This window comes from Macaca thibetana, chromosome 16 (genome assembly GCF_024542745.1).
Source record: "Macaca thibetana thibetana isolate TM-01 chromosome 16, ASM2454274v1, whole genome shotgun sequence".
Classification (NCBI taxonomy): Eukaryota; Metazoa; Chordata; class Mammalia; order Primates; family Cercopithecidae; genus Macaca; species Macaca thibetana.
In genome coordinates, this window is record NC_065593.1 from 52,171,467 (window position 1) to 52,184,554 (window position 13,088).

At 48.3% G+C, this 13,088-nt stretch overlaps 1 protein-coding gene across 1 annotated transcript in view; it reads left to right on the forward strand.

The window, feature by feature from the left end:
* Positions 1–13,088, forward strand: part of VPS25 (vacuolar protein sorting 25 homolog) — a 91,830-nt gene that overhangs the window by 75,792 nt on the left and 2,950 nt on the right. Inside the window, exons 2-6 of the mRNA XM_050762940.1 lie at positions 9,602–9,674; positions 9,879–10,024; positions 10,794–10,847; positions 11,502–11,590; positions 12,350–12,425. Coding sequence (XP_050618897.1) covers positions 9,622–9,674; positions 9,879–10,024; positions 10,794–10,847; positions 11,502–11,590; positions 12,350–12,425 — 418 coding nt within the window. The 5' untranslated portion in view covers positions 9,602–9,621. The remainder of the gene's footprint in view (positions 1–9,601; positions 9,675–9,878; positions 10,025–10,793; positions 10,848–11,501; positions 11,591–12,349; positions 12,426–13,088) is intronic.

Sequence of the window (13,088 nt, forward strand, 5' to 3'; positions counted from 1 at the left end):
TCCTTATCCAAACTCAGCTCCAGGAAACAAGCAGGAAGAGACTCCCTTCCGGTCTGGACAGCAGCTGGGGGCCTGCAACTGAGGAGGTGTGGGGGAAGGGGCAAAGGAAAAATCTGTGCTTGTGACTCCTGCAAGAGGAGCAGGAGGCTGCCCAGGAGCCCTGACTATTCCCCTACTTCATGCCTCAGTTTACTCCCAGGGCCTGGGAAGAGGAACCCTGACTGAGCAACAGGAATCCATTCCTAAGGACCTCACAAATGTGGGAGAAAGCAGTGGGGGCTTCCTTTACTAGGTTCACAACCCCCCTCCACCTCCCTTGCCCTCATCCTACATTGTCCTGGACTGGGTGTGGCCTACAGCCTAGCAACACACTGCCCCCTGGTGTCCGCTAAAGCCAGCAATCAGGAGACCTATGTGATCTGGAAGAAGCTCAAGGCTGAGGAGCACTGGACCCTGGGGTCAGAAAACCGCCATCTCCACAGCAAACAGTTCCTTGTGTGTTTGTTTGTTTTTTGAAACAAAGTCTCTCTCTGTCACCCAGGCTGGAGTGCAGTGGCACAAACATGGCTCACTGCAGCCTCGACCTCCTGGGCTCAAGGATCCTCCCACATCAGACTTCCAAGTAGCTGGGACCACAGGCGTGTGCCACCATGCCCAGCTAATTTTTTTTTTTTTTTTTTGAGATGGAGTCTCACTCTGTTGCCCAGGCTGGAGTGCAGTGGCGCAATCTTGGCTCACTGCAAGCTCTGCCTCCCGGGTTCACGCCATTCTCCTGCCTCAGCCTCCTGAGTAGCTGGGACTACAGGCGCCCGCCACCACGCCCAGCTAATTTTTTTGTATTTTTAGTGGAGACGGGGTTTCACCATGTCAGCCAGGATGGTCTCGATCTCCTGACCTCGTGATCCACCTGCCTCAGCCTCCCAAAGTGCTGGGATTACAGGCGTGAGCCACTGTGCCCAGCCCACCCTGAGCCTCTTCAGGGACTTTCCTTCTTGTTGAAATATCTGCCTCCTTGAGTACATGCATGTCCATTTCTTGGGGCATCCTGCCTTTTCCATATATACTTGTATGCTTCCTGGAACATGCCTATTCATTCTCTGAGACACACATCTCTCAGGGCACATTTGTTTTTCTAGGCACACATATGTTCCCTAAAAATATTTTGAGTTTTCTGACTGGGCGCAGTGGCTCACACCTGTAATCCCAGCACTTAGGGAGACCGAGGCTGGTGGATCACCTGAAGTCAGGAATTCGAGACCAGCTTAACCAATATGGTGAAACCCGTCTCTACAACATATATAAAAATTAGCCGGGTGTTGGGGCGTGTGCCTGTAGTCCCAGCTACTTAGGAGGCTGAGATAGGAGAATCGCTTCAACCTGGGAGGCAGAGGTTGCAGTGGGCTGAGATCGCACCACTGCACTCCAGCCTGGGTGATGGAGTGAGATTCCGTCTCAAAAAAAAAAAAAAAAGTATATATATTTTGAGTTTTCACCTGAAATACAGGTTTGCTTTATTTCTATGAATGCATCTGTCTTCCCTAAAGGTATCTACTCCCTTTGTGGCATGTATTTGCCTTCATGCATTTTATTAATGTACATCAAAGACCTGCTGGTATAAGACATTGTGTGCGCAGTGGCTCACGCTTGTAATCCCAGCACTTTGGGAGGCTGAGGCGGGTGGATCACGAGGTCAGGAGTTCAAGACCAACCTGACCAAGACAGTGAACCCTAATCTCTACTAAAAATACAAAACTTGGCCAGTTGCAGTGGCAGGCACCCGTAATCCCAGCTACTCTGGAGGCTGAGGCAGGAGAATCACTTGAACCCAGGTGGCAGAGGTTGCGGTGAGCCAAGATCATGCCACTGCACTCCAGCCTGGGCGACAGTGAGACTTCGTCTCAAAAAAAAAAAAGACACTGTGTGGTATATTATGTTGGAAAGATAGGTTAGATAGAGTCTGGTTTCCTGCCCTCAGTGGCTTTCATCTAGTGAGAAAGTTGACATGTATACACATTAACAAACAAAAAAAAAGTGTAATGAGAATCATGCTAGGGATACAAACCAAATGTTATCTGAGTTCGAGGGAAAAAGGGATCACATCTGGCTGAGAAGATCACAAGGGACGTGATCACAGGAGGGTGACTGCAGAGTTGGTAGATGACTAGGTCATAGTTGGAGTACGTTCTCCTAGGGGAAAGAGTAGAAAGGGAGGTGAATTAGGAAATTATTGCAATAATCCAGACCTGAGAAAATGAGGACATGGAGCAAAGGAGTGCTGAATGGGGAAATGGAAAATAATTATAAAGCAGAGGATAGGATTAAAAACGGGAGGGAGAGGCCAGGTATGGTGGCTCATACCTGTAATCCCAGTGCTTTGGGAGGCTGAGGTGGGAGGATCACCTGAGGCCAGGAGTTCAAGACTAGTCAGAGTAGCATAGTGAGACCATGTCTCTACAAAAAAAACAAAACACAGGCAGGGCAAGGTGGCTCATGCCTGTAATCCCAGCACTTTGGGAGGTTGAAGTGGGTGGATCACTTGAGGTCAGGAATTTGAGACCAACCTGGTGAAACACCATCTTTTTTTTTTTTTTTTTTTTTTGAGACAGAGCATCGTTCTGTCACCCAGGCCAAAGTACAGTGGTACAATTTTGTCTCACCGCAACCTCTGCCTCCCTGGTTCAAGTGATTCTTGTGATTCAGCCTCCTAAGTAGCTAGCACTACAGGCATGTACCACCATGCCCAGCTAATTGTCATATTTGGAGTAGAGATGGGGTTTCACCATGTTGAGTTGACCAGGCTGGTCTCAAACTCCTGAGCTTAGGTGATCTGCCTGCCTCGGCCTCCCAAAGTGCTGGGATTACAGGTGTGAGCCACCGCGCCCAGCCTGAAACCCCATCTCTACTAAAAATACAAAAATTAGGCCAGGCACGGTGGCTCACGCCTGTAATCCCGGTACTTTGGGAGGCTGAGGCAGGCGGACCACCTAAGCTCAGGGCTTCGAGACCAGCCTGGCCAACATGGTGAAACCCCGACTCTACTAAAAATACAAAAACTAGCCGGGCGTGGTGGTGCATGCCTGTAATCTCAGCTACTCTGGAGGCTAAGGCAGGAGAATTGCTTGAACCTGAGAGGCAGAGGCTGCAGTGAGCCGAGATCGCAACACTGCACTCCAGCCTGGGCAACAGAGCAAAACTCCGTCTCTCAAAAAAAAAAAAAAAAAAGGCTGGTGCAGTGGCTCACGCTTGTAATCCCAGCACTTTAGGAGGCCGAGTCTGGTGGATCCACGAGGTCAGGGGATTCAGACCATCCTGGCTAACATGGTGAAACTCCGCCTCTACTAAAAATACAAAAAATTAGCCGGGTGTGGTGGCACGCGCCTGTAGTCCCAGCTACTCAGGAGACTGAGGCAGGAGAATCGCTTGAACCCAGGAGTCAGAGGTTGCAGTTGCGCCACTGCACTCCAACCTGGCGACAGAGTGAGACCCCGTCTCAACAACAACAACAAAAAAATAGCTGGGTGTGGTGGTATGTGCCTATAGTCTCAGCTACTTAGGAGGCTGAGGCAGGAGAATCACTTGAACCTGGGATGCGGAGGTTGCAATGAGCCAAGATCACGCCACTACACTCCAACCTGGGCAACAGAGTGAGACTCCGTCTCAAAAACAAACGAACAAACAAACAATAACTCAGTTGGGTGTAGTGGCACATGTCTGTAGTTCCCACTACTTGGGAGGCTGAGTGGAGAGGATCAGGAGTTCAAGGTTACGGTGAGGTATGATTGGGCCACTGCACTCCACCACGGGCAACACTGTCTCTAAAAAAAATAAAAATACGAAAATAAAATACCAACAGACCCTTGATGTATATTAATAAAATGCATGAAGGCAAATACATGCCATGAAGGGAGTAGATATACCTTTAGGGAAGACAGATACATTCATGGAAATAAAGCAAACCTTTATTTCAGGTAAAAATTCAAAATATTTTAGGGAATATTTTCCACTTCCCCATTCAACACTCCTTTGCTCCATGTCATTTTCTCAAGCTTAGATTATTGCAATAATTTCCTAATTCACCTCCCTTTCTACTCTCTCCCCTAGGGAGGAAATTAGCAGGACTTGGATAAAACAGGAGGGAGAGGCCAGGGCTGAGGGAGGAGAGAGGTTAGGGGTGACTCAGGCTTTGGACTTGAGTTACTAGGACAATGATGGCAGTAATAATAGAAAAGAACCATTGAGGAGGAGGAATTGTCCTGAAGAAAAGCACGTACAATTATAAGGTAATAGTGGAACAAGCTGTTATGTTCCATAAAGAGTTAGAAATGGGGGTGATGGGAGTGGAAAGAGGTTGGGTCTGGAAATACAGGTGTGGGAGTCTCCTGCACAGAAGTGAGCTGTAAAGGCATTAGATGGATGAGAACTCTAAGACAGAATAGTTCATTGAAAAGAGGAAGGTTAGTCGGGAGCAGTGGCTCACGCCTGTAATCTCAGCACTTTGGGAAGCCAAGGCATGCACAGATCACCTGAGGTCGGGAGTTCAAGACCAGCCTGGCCAACATGATGAAACCCTATCTCTACCAAAAATACAAAAACTGGTCAGGTGTGGTGGTGTAAGCCTGTAATCCCAGTTTCTACAGAGGCTGAGGCAAGAGAATTGCTTGAATCCTGGAGGCAGAGGTTGCAGTGAGCCAAGATCGCGCAGCCTGGGACACAGAGCGAGAGTTTGTCTCAAAAAAAAAAAAAAAAGGAAAGAAAAGAAGGCGGCTGAGATTACACTCTTAGGAAACATCACACTTAAATAATGAGAAAAGGGCTGGGCGTAGTGGTTTATGCCTGTAATCCCAGCACTAGAAGGCTGAGGCAGGAGGATTGCTTGAGCTTAGGTGTTCGAGACCAGCCTGGGCAACATGGCAAAAACTCATCTCTATAAAAATTTTAAAAGTTAGCCGGGTGTGGTGGTGCATGCCTGTAGTCCCAGCTACTCAAAAGGCTGAGATGAGAAGATCGCTTGAGCCTGGGAGATCGGGCTACAGTGAACCAAGATCACACCACTGCACTCTCCAGCCTGGGCAACAGAGTAAGATGCTGTCTCAAAAAACAAATATATAGGCCGGGCACGGTGGGGTCATGTCTGTAATCTCAGCACTTTGGGAGGTCGAGGCAGGCGGATCACGAGGTCAGGAGATCGAGACCATCCTGGTTAACACGGTGAAACCTCCTCTCCACCAAAAATACAAAAAATTAGCCAGGCGTGGTGGCACGCACCTGTAGTCCCAGCTACTGGAGAGGCTGAGGCAGGAGGATTGCTTGAATCCAGGAGGCAGAAGTTGTAGTGAGCCAAGATTGCACCACTGCACTCCAGCCTGGGTGACAGAGCAAGACTCCATCTCAAAAATAAATAAATAAATAAATAAATAAGTGATGGAGGGAAGATCAGAGGCGTAATAGCAGAACAAGAATAAAAGAGTGTCAAAGGCCAGCCGTGGTGGCTCATGCCTGTAATTCCAGCACTTTGGGAGGCCGAGGCGGGCAGATCACGAGGTCAGGAAATCGAGACCATCCTGGCTAACAGGGTGAAACCCCGTCTCTACTAAAAATACAAAATTAGCCAGGCTTGGTGGTGGGCGTCTATAGTCCCAGCTACTCGGGAAGCTGAGGCAGGAGAATGGTGTGAACCCAGGAGGTGGAGCTAGCAGTGAGCCGAGATCGTGCCACCGCACTCTAACCTGGGCACCTGGGCGACAGGGTAAGATTCTGTCTCAAAGAAAAATAAAAATAAAAATTAGCCGGGCCTGGTGGCCGTGCCTGTAATCTCAGCTACTCAGGAGGCTGAGACAGGGAGAATTGCTTGAACCCGGGAGGCAGAGGTTGCAGTGAGCTGAAATCACACCACTGCACTCCAGCTTGGGCGACAGAGCGAGACTCCATCTCAAAAAAAAAAAAAAAAAAAAAAAAAAAAAAAAGGCCAGGCCAGTGGCCAAGGCAGGCGAATCACCTGAGGTTGGGAGTTTGAGACCAGCCTGACCAACATGGAGAAACCCTGTCTCTACTAAAAATATAAAATTAGCTGGGTGTGATGGCGCATGCCTGTAATCCCAGCTACTCGGGAGGTTGAGGCAGGATAATTGCTTGAACCCGGGAGGCGGAGGTTGCAGTGAGCCAAGATCATGCCATTGTACTCTAGCCTGGGCAATAAGAACAAAACTCAATCTCAAGAAAAAGGAGTGCCATAAAGGCAAAGGAAATAGTGAGCTTTGAGAAGGTATTATCAACTGAATAGTTCATTCATTCATTCATTTAACAAACATTTGTTGGTCATTCTGTGGACCAAGTACAGTGCATAGTGTTTTTACCTTTTTTTTAAAATTTCTTTTTTGTTTTTTTGAGGTACAGTCTCGCTCTGTCGCCCAGGCTGGAGTGCAGTGGCGTGATCTAAGCTCACTGTAACCTCAGCCTCCCGGGTTCCAGCAATTCTCCGGCCTGAGCCTCCTGAGTAGCTGGGGTTACAGGCGTGCACCACCATGCCCGGCTAATTTTTTGTATTTTTAGTAGACACAAGGTTTCACCATGTTGGCCAGGCTGGTCTTCAACCCCTGACCTCAAGTGGTTCACCCACCTCAGCCTCCCACAGTGCTGGGATTACAGGCATGAGCCACTGCAGCTGGCCTTTTGTTTCTTTTGTTTTCTTTTACTCAGAGACTAAGGTCATAGGAACTGCGCACATGAAGGATTTGGGTGAGGGAAAGGTTGGAAATCAGACAGAAAATTGAGATGGCAAGGTCAAGGTTTGTACTTTTTTATTTATTTATTTTTTTGACACAGAGTCTGGTTCTGTCTCCCAGGCTGGAGTGTAGTGGTGTGATCTAGGCTCACTGCAACCTCTACCTCCTGGGTTCAAGCAATTCTTGTGCCTCAGCCTTCTCTATAGCTGGGATTACAGGTGTGTGCACCACCACATCCAGCTAATTTTTGTACTTTTAGTAAAGACAGGGTTTCACCATGTTGCCCAGGCTGCTCTTGAACTCCTGATCTCAACTGATCTGCCCGCCTCAGCTTCCCAAAGTGCTGGGATTACAGGTGTGAGCCACCATGCCCGGCCTATACTTTTTTTTTTTTTTTCTTTAAGAGAAAGGGTCTTGCTCTGTCATCCAGGCTGGAGTGCAGTGGTGCGATCACACCACACTGCAGCCTCAAACTCCTGGGGTCAAGCAATCCTCCTGTCTCAGCATCCCAAAGTGTTGGGACTACAGGCATGTGTCACAATGCCTGGGTAATTTCTAAAATTTTCTGTAGAGATGGAGTCTTGCTATGATGCCAAGGGATGTAAATATTATTATTATTTTTGAGATGGAGTTTCGCTCTTGTTGCCCAGGCTGGAGTGCAATGGCGCGATCTCAGCTCATTGCAACCTCTGCCTCCCGGGTTCAAGTGATTCTCCTGCCTCTGTCTCCCAAGTACCTGGGATTACAGGTGTCCACCACCATGCCCAGCTAATTTTTTGTATTTTTTAGTAGAGATGGGGTTTCACCATGTTGGCCAGGCTGGTCTTGAACAACTCCTGACCTCGTGTGATATACCTGCTTCGGCCTCCCAAAGTGCTGAGATTATAAGCGTGAGCCACCGTGCCTGGCCCAGGGATTAAATATTTTTAATTAAGGAAGACCTGCACATGTTTATAGTATATGGGAGAGGAGCTAAGGGCAAGGGAGAGAAGGAAGATGATAGAGAAGTCCTGGAGGAAGTTGAAAAGGGGAGGCAAGAACATATGCCAAAGGGTGCAACACTTCTTCTGAGTCCAAAAGGAGGGAGTAGGCTGGGTGTAGTGGCTCATGCCTATAATCCCAGTACTTTGGGAGGCCGAGGTGGGCAGATCACTTGAGGTCAGGAGTTTGAGACCAGCCTGACCAACATGGTGAAACCCCGTCTCTACTAAAAATAAAAAAATTAGCTGGGCGTAGTGGCTTATGCTTGTAATCCCAGCTACTCGGGAGGCTGAAGCAGGAGAATCACTTGAACCAGGGAGGCAGAGGTTGCAGTGAGCCGAGATCAAGCCACTGCACTCCAGGCCAGCAATAGTTTTAGACTCCGTCTCAAAAAAAAAAAAAAAAAAAGGAAGGAGTAAAAGTGGAGAGCAATTTTTGAGTGATGAATCAAGTATAGAGACGGACAGAGGGAAAACTTAAAGGGTTCACATGCATAGCCTCAATCTCACAAAGCAGGAAGGAAAGGCTTTTCGCAGAGAGCAGAGAGATGGGGACAGGTGGAGTGGCTTGATGAACGTGGAAAAGTTTGAATAGTTATCTTGAGGGTGACAGGGAGTCAATAAAAGACAAAGGATCACGGAGCTGCCCTTAGAGCCTGGCAGTGAGGCTAGTCAGGGAATCTGGGGCTTGGCAAACATACTCTGGTTATTTTTCTTCCAGCAATACTCCAGAGACCAGGAGTGAAAAAAAGAGGTGGGGGACATGGAACAACGATCATTGGTTTGGGAACTGACCTGTAGGTAGGTAGGTAAGGGGACAGAACTGAGTAGTTTAGGCTGGGTAAGGAGTCAGATAAAACCAAAACGGGTCCTAAGTCTTGAGACAAGAAAGGCAAGGTCATGGCAGAGGTGAGAGATAGGCGGCTGTGGTCAAAGACTGCAGCTCTGCATTATGGAAGTAGAGCTGTCTCTAGTGATTCAAGCTACAAAGTGTGCTCCCATGGGTGCTGCCTGAGGAATGGTGAAGTCAAAGGAAATTGGAGGGCCAGGTTGGTCACCTGTTATCCCTTTGGGAGGCTGATGTCTGGAGATTGCTTGAGCCCAGGAGTTTGAGACCAACCTGGGCCAACATAGTGAGTGCCCATCTCTAGAAAATATTAGCCTGGTTTCTGGGAGCATTAACTCACGTCTGTAGTCCCAGAACTTTGGGAGGCCGAGGCAGGAGGATCACTTGAGCCCATGAGTTTGACACGAGCCTGGGCAACAGAGAGAGGCCCCCGTCTCTACCAAAACAACAACAATATTTATTTAATAACTGGGTGCAGTGGTGTGCACCTGTAGTCCCAGCTACTCAGGAGGCTGAAGCCGGACAATCGCCACAGCTTGGGAGGTAGAGGCTGCAGTGAGCTGTTATTGTGCCACAGTACTCCAGCCTGGGCAACAAACGGAGACCTTGTCTAAAAGATAAATAAATAGATAAATAATTAATTAAAAATAAAACAAAGGACACTGGAATTGAGGAGCTTGGGTAATTGTGAGTTGATCAAATCAAATGGTAATTCACAGAAATGTTAATATTAAAAGAAGTCTAGTATAGAGGAAACAAAGGTAGGCTAGGATCTGGAGATCTGGCCTCTATTTGCCGTCCTACTTCAGCAACAAAAATTCGCTGCTTTGGGGAAGCCATGACCTTTCTCTGGGGTTGAACCAGAAGACTTCCCAGGACTCTTCCTGCTCCAAAAGATACGGCTTTTTAGGATAACAGCGAAGGACTGGCTGATGACGAGGACTCCTCCCGCAGATCTTCCTCTTTCCAGAAAGACGTCCGGAACCTTTCTGCATTGCTTTCTGCCCGAACGCGCGGAAGCGAAGGCCGGAAGTCCTTAGCCGGTAGCTTCCGGGTTTCCTGGGCTACTACGATGGCGATGAGTTTCGAGTGGCCGTGGCAGTATCGCTTCCCACCCTTCTTTACGTGAGGCTCAGACCCCAAGAAGCCCCGCTGTGCCTCCCTCCCCTCCCCTGGACCGTGGGCTCAGCCCTGATGCTTCAAATGGGGAGGGGGAGAAAAGACCCGGCCGCCAACCCCCTCAGTCCCTTACTTTCTTCCCGAAACGCGTCCCGGGCAAGTGCTGCCTCTCGCCCTCTAATTCTGCGCCCCACTCCCTTCACCCGGCAGGTTACAACCGAATGTGGACACTCGGCAGAAGCAGCTGGCCGCCTGGTGCTCGCTGGTCCTGTCCTTCTGCCGCCTGCACAAACAGTCCAGCATGACGGTGATGGAAGCTCAGGAGAGCCCGCTCTTCAACAACGTCAAGCTACAGCGTATCCTCCCTCAGGCTCTTCCACAGCCCAAACTGATGTACTTCTGCGCCTTCCCACATGCCCAGACGCCCCCTACCCCACCACGCCCACCAGCTCCCCTTTACCCATGGTAGGCAGATTCCTACCCAAACTGGGCTTAAGGAGTGAAAATGTGTAGCTGACATTTTACCCCCCAAATGCAGTACCAGACCCTCTTGTTCTTGGCAGTGATGACTGCTCAGATGTCATTAAGGTCTTAGAATTTCTGCCCTGAAGCCAAGTTCCAAGCTTTTTAACCTAAACCTTTTTGACTGTATCTTCCATCCTTTTCTGTGTGAGGCCCAGATTTGGGTAACTACCTTTAATTATTTTCTCTGCCCCTCTCCTGCCAGGAAGTAAGGGTCATTTGGTTTTGCTGCCTGATTCATCCCTAAAATATCTGTGGAGAAAGGCTGAAGGAAGGCAAAAGAGAGAGGGTGAGGAATGACAGTACCTTTCATTTTCTAAAGCTGTTTTTTTTTTTTTTTTTTTTTTTGAAGACAGGGTCTTGCTCTCTTGCTCAGGCTGGAATGCAGTGGCACAATCACATAAAGCTCCTTTTAATTGGAAGAGTTTCTCTTTACCTTCCTCCTTTGAATATCCAGGAAATGACAATTCATATCATGTTGGGAAATTGCACACATATGTGTGTGGGAGAGGAAGGGGCAGGTGTTTCTCAACATGGGACTGGCTCTGAGAATTTTTATCCTACCCAACTCATGTGTATGCCATTCCCTTAACCTTAAACCAGGAAAGCTTCCTGTGGAGTCGATCCAGATTGTATTAGAGGAACTGAGGAAGAAAGGTGGGTTCAGTTCCCCAGATTCCTTATTTTTCTTCCTAGTTGGATTTTCCTGAGGGCAAATTAGGATAACTCTTTTTCCCTTTAATAACTTTTTCTCTCTCCTGGCTCGAAGGCCAGAGTCTTCTGTAAAGTAGGCAGCCCAATTCCCAAGTCCTTTCTTCTTCTTTGTATACAAAATTGAAATCTCTGTGCCCTAAACCTGAAGAGCAGTGGAAGAAGGATGAGTACCTTGTAGATAATAATAGTAAAATAAATATTGAATCTCTCTGAAAGCTGAGTCTCTTCTACTCTGTCCCATCTTGGTATTTTATTTGCCTCTTTGTTTCTTTTTAGGTCATGATGCTTTTTTTTGCTGGGGGGAGATAGAGTCTCACTCTGTCACCCAGGCTGGAGTGCAGTGGCTCAGTCATATCTTACTGCAGCCTTGACTTCCTGGGCTCAGGTGATCCTGAGTAGCTGAGACCACAGGCATGTGTCACCACACACCTGACTAATTTTTTGTATTTTCTGTAGAGACAGGGTCTCGTTATGTTGCCCAGGTTAGTCTCAAACCTCTGGGCTCAAGTGATTCTCCCGCCTTGGCCCCCGAAGTGCTGGGATTACTGGTGTAAGCCACTGCGCCTGGTTATGCTTTCATAAGTATCTGTTTTACAGGGAACCTCGAGTGGTTGGATAAGAGCAAGTCTAGCTTCCTGATCATGTGGCGGAGGCCAGAAGAATGGGGGAAACTCATCTATCAGTGGGTGAGATCATCCTGCTGCCAAGTGTTCAACAGTGACCCATGGCAAAGGATATTAGATACCTGGTGTCCCCAGATCCAGACTGAGCAAAATGGGAAGGGGGCAGAAAGAGGAAGTGTAGGCCTTCCAGGCAAACCTCTTTCAGTGACTCAATGCCTTTGGCTGTGTAGGACCTCCCTTTCTTTGCCTGTAGGAGGCCAGGGGCTATGTGAGGCCATATTTGGAGAATGCAGAACTGGGAACCCTGAGTGCTATTGTTGGCTGGAGCCTCTGGCCACAGGAGATAAATGGGGAAAGGAAGGGAAAAAACCTGGGGCCCCTCCCCCACTTCACCCTTATGGGACTGTCCACAACATGAATGAGATATTCTGAACCAGTGTGGGTGTGGGGACAGAATACCCTTCCTCCTAAACCACCAGCCCCAAACATTCCCAAGGAAGAGAAGAGGGTAAGAAGCATCAACATTCTAAATATAACAAATACACAGCATCCATTCTTGAACAGGAAAACAACCAGAATGAGAGGTCGAGGTCACTCCTCAGACACGTGAAGACCTGTGGTTTAGTGGTTCCAAATGAGTGTGTACACATGTAAATATAGCACTTGTAGGGTTTATGGTTTTTAGGCCACTCTGCAGAGGTGACAGTGAGTCTTGGTTTGGGAATAGGTATCATTCCTGGATCAGAGGGGTGGAGCTGATGAATTTACTGTCTCCTAGGAGATTCTTGGTTCTAATTCACTCCTCATTCTCTGTGTTCACAGGTTTCCAGGAGTGGCCAGAACAACTCCGTCTTTACCCTGTATGAACTAACTAACGGGGAAGACACAGAGGATGAGGGTAATGCCTTTCCCTTCCCACCCACAGTTCATTTTTTTTGTTGTTGTTTTGTTTTGTTTTGTTTTTGGTTTTGTTTTTTCTGATATGGAGTCTTGCTCTGTCACCCAGGCTGCAGTGCAATGGTGCAATCTTGACTCACTGCAACCTCCGCCTCCTGGGTTCAAGCGATTCTCCTGCCTTAGCTTCCCGAGTAGCTGGGATTACAGGTGCACGCCGCCACGCCTGGCTAATTTTTTGTATTTTTAATAGAGATGGGGTTTCATCATGTTGGCCAGGTTGGTCTTGAACTCCTAACCTCTTGATCCGCCTGCCTTGGCCTCCCAAAGTGCTGGGATTAGAGGCGTGAGCCGTGCCCCGCCGGTTTGTTTTTTTTTTTTCTTTTTGAGACAGAGTCACTCTGTCACCCAGACTGGAGTGCAGTGGCACAGTCTCTGCTCACTGCAACCTCCGCCTCCTAGGTTCAAGCAATTCTAAGTTCTTAACCCACGTCCGAGGATTCCATAAGCCACCTGAATTCACATGCAAAAAATCCCAAATTTTATTTTTGTGGATGCATGTGCATTTTTCTAGGGATAGATATTATAAGATTTCCGGCCGGGCGCGGTGGCTCACGCCTGTAATCCCAGCACTTTGGGAGGCCGAGGCGGGCGGATCACAAGGTCA